The 1,034-nt window shown below is 30.9% G+C and overlaps 1 protein-coding gene across 1 annotated transcript in view; it reads right to left on the bottom strand.

The window, feature by feature from the left end:
* Positions 1–230: 230 nt before the first annotated feature.
* Positions 231–1,034, bottom strand: part of LOC111920224 (uncharacterized) — a 1,834-nt gene continuing 1,030 nt past the window's right edge. Inside the window, exons 3-4 of the mRNA XM_052769986.1 lie at positions 724–1,034; positions 231–553 (exon numbers count right to left, since the gene is read on the bottom strand). The exon at positions 724–1,034 is cut by the window's right edge and continues 154 nt beyond it. Of these exons, the coding sequence (XP_052625946.1) occupies positions 231–553; positions 724–1,034 (634 nt within the window). The remainder of the gene's footprint in view (positions 554–723) is intronic.

Below are 1,034 nucleotides of genomic sequence, written 5' to 3'. Positions count from 1 at the left end.
TACAATTGAACCCTACAAGGTCTTATATTTTGAAACATTGTCACAATTGCATCGTTGCCAATACCTTTTAATACATTTTTTTCAATATAAGACACTAAAATATCACTCAAAAACTGATCACTCATTTTGTTGCGTATATCAGTCTTTATTAACTTCATTGCTGAAAATGCGCGTTCTACACTTGCTGTTGCTACAGGTAAGATCAATGCAAGTTTCATAAGAAGGTAAATCTAAGGAAATATTATATGCTTCTTTTCTTCAACCATCTTTTTGGCAAGGTCTCCAATACTCTTCAAATCATTAAATCGTTCATCTTCTCGCATATCTTTAATGTAATTTCCAAGTTCCACTTCAAGAACTCGAAGATCATATTCTGTAGGAAACTCTTCCGGAGAAAGTGAAGCCATTTTCATTATTTTTTCTAAATCAAAGGCTTTGAAAGATCCACTTGGGCACAAACAAGCAATACAAAGAAGTAAATTCGTGTTTGCTTCATTAAAGCGTTGGTTCAGCTCTTGAAGTTGCATATCAATCACTTCGTTGAATACATCAACTTGATAATGGTGCAAGATGTTAACCTTGAAAAATATATATGTATATATATATATATATATATATATATATATATATATATACAAATATATTAATAACTAACAATAAAACACAATAAATTTATAAATCAGTGTGGTAGTTGGTAATAAGAAACATTACTAACATGTGAACCTCTGCGACGACTGTATCCATTAAAATATTCATCTTCCAAATCCACAACTTTAACTTCGTTTTTAGCACAAAACAAAGTAACTTTCTCTAAAAGTGGTTCCCATCCTATATCCCTAATTTCTTGAATTGCTTTTTTTGAACTACTTACTTGATTCATGGCATTTATGATATCTTGGTCATTTCTTTGTAGTAGTGTATTCAAATGATCCGTCACTCCCAAGATATCAATCATCAAATGTAGACAAAACACAAAATCAAACGATTTTAACCATTTTAAGATGCGAATTGCTTCAGCTCTACGATCACGATCA

Source organism: Lactuca sativa, chromosome 3 (genome assembly GCF_002870075.4).
Source record: "Lactuca sativa cultivar Salinas chromosome 3, Lsat_Salinas_v11, whole genome shotgun sequence".
Lineage (NCBI taxonomy): Eukaryota > Viridiplantae > Streptophyta > Magnoliopsida > Asterales > Asteraceae > Lactuca > Lactuca sativa.
The sequence above is the reverse complement of the archived record's forward strand: the minus strand, read 5'-3'. Positions and strand labels throughout refer to the sequence as shown.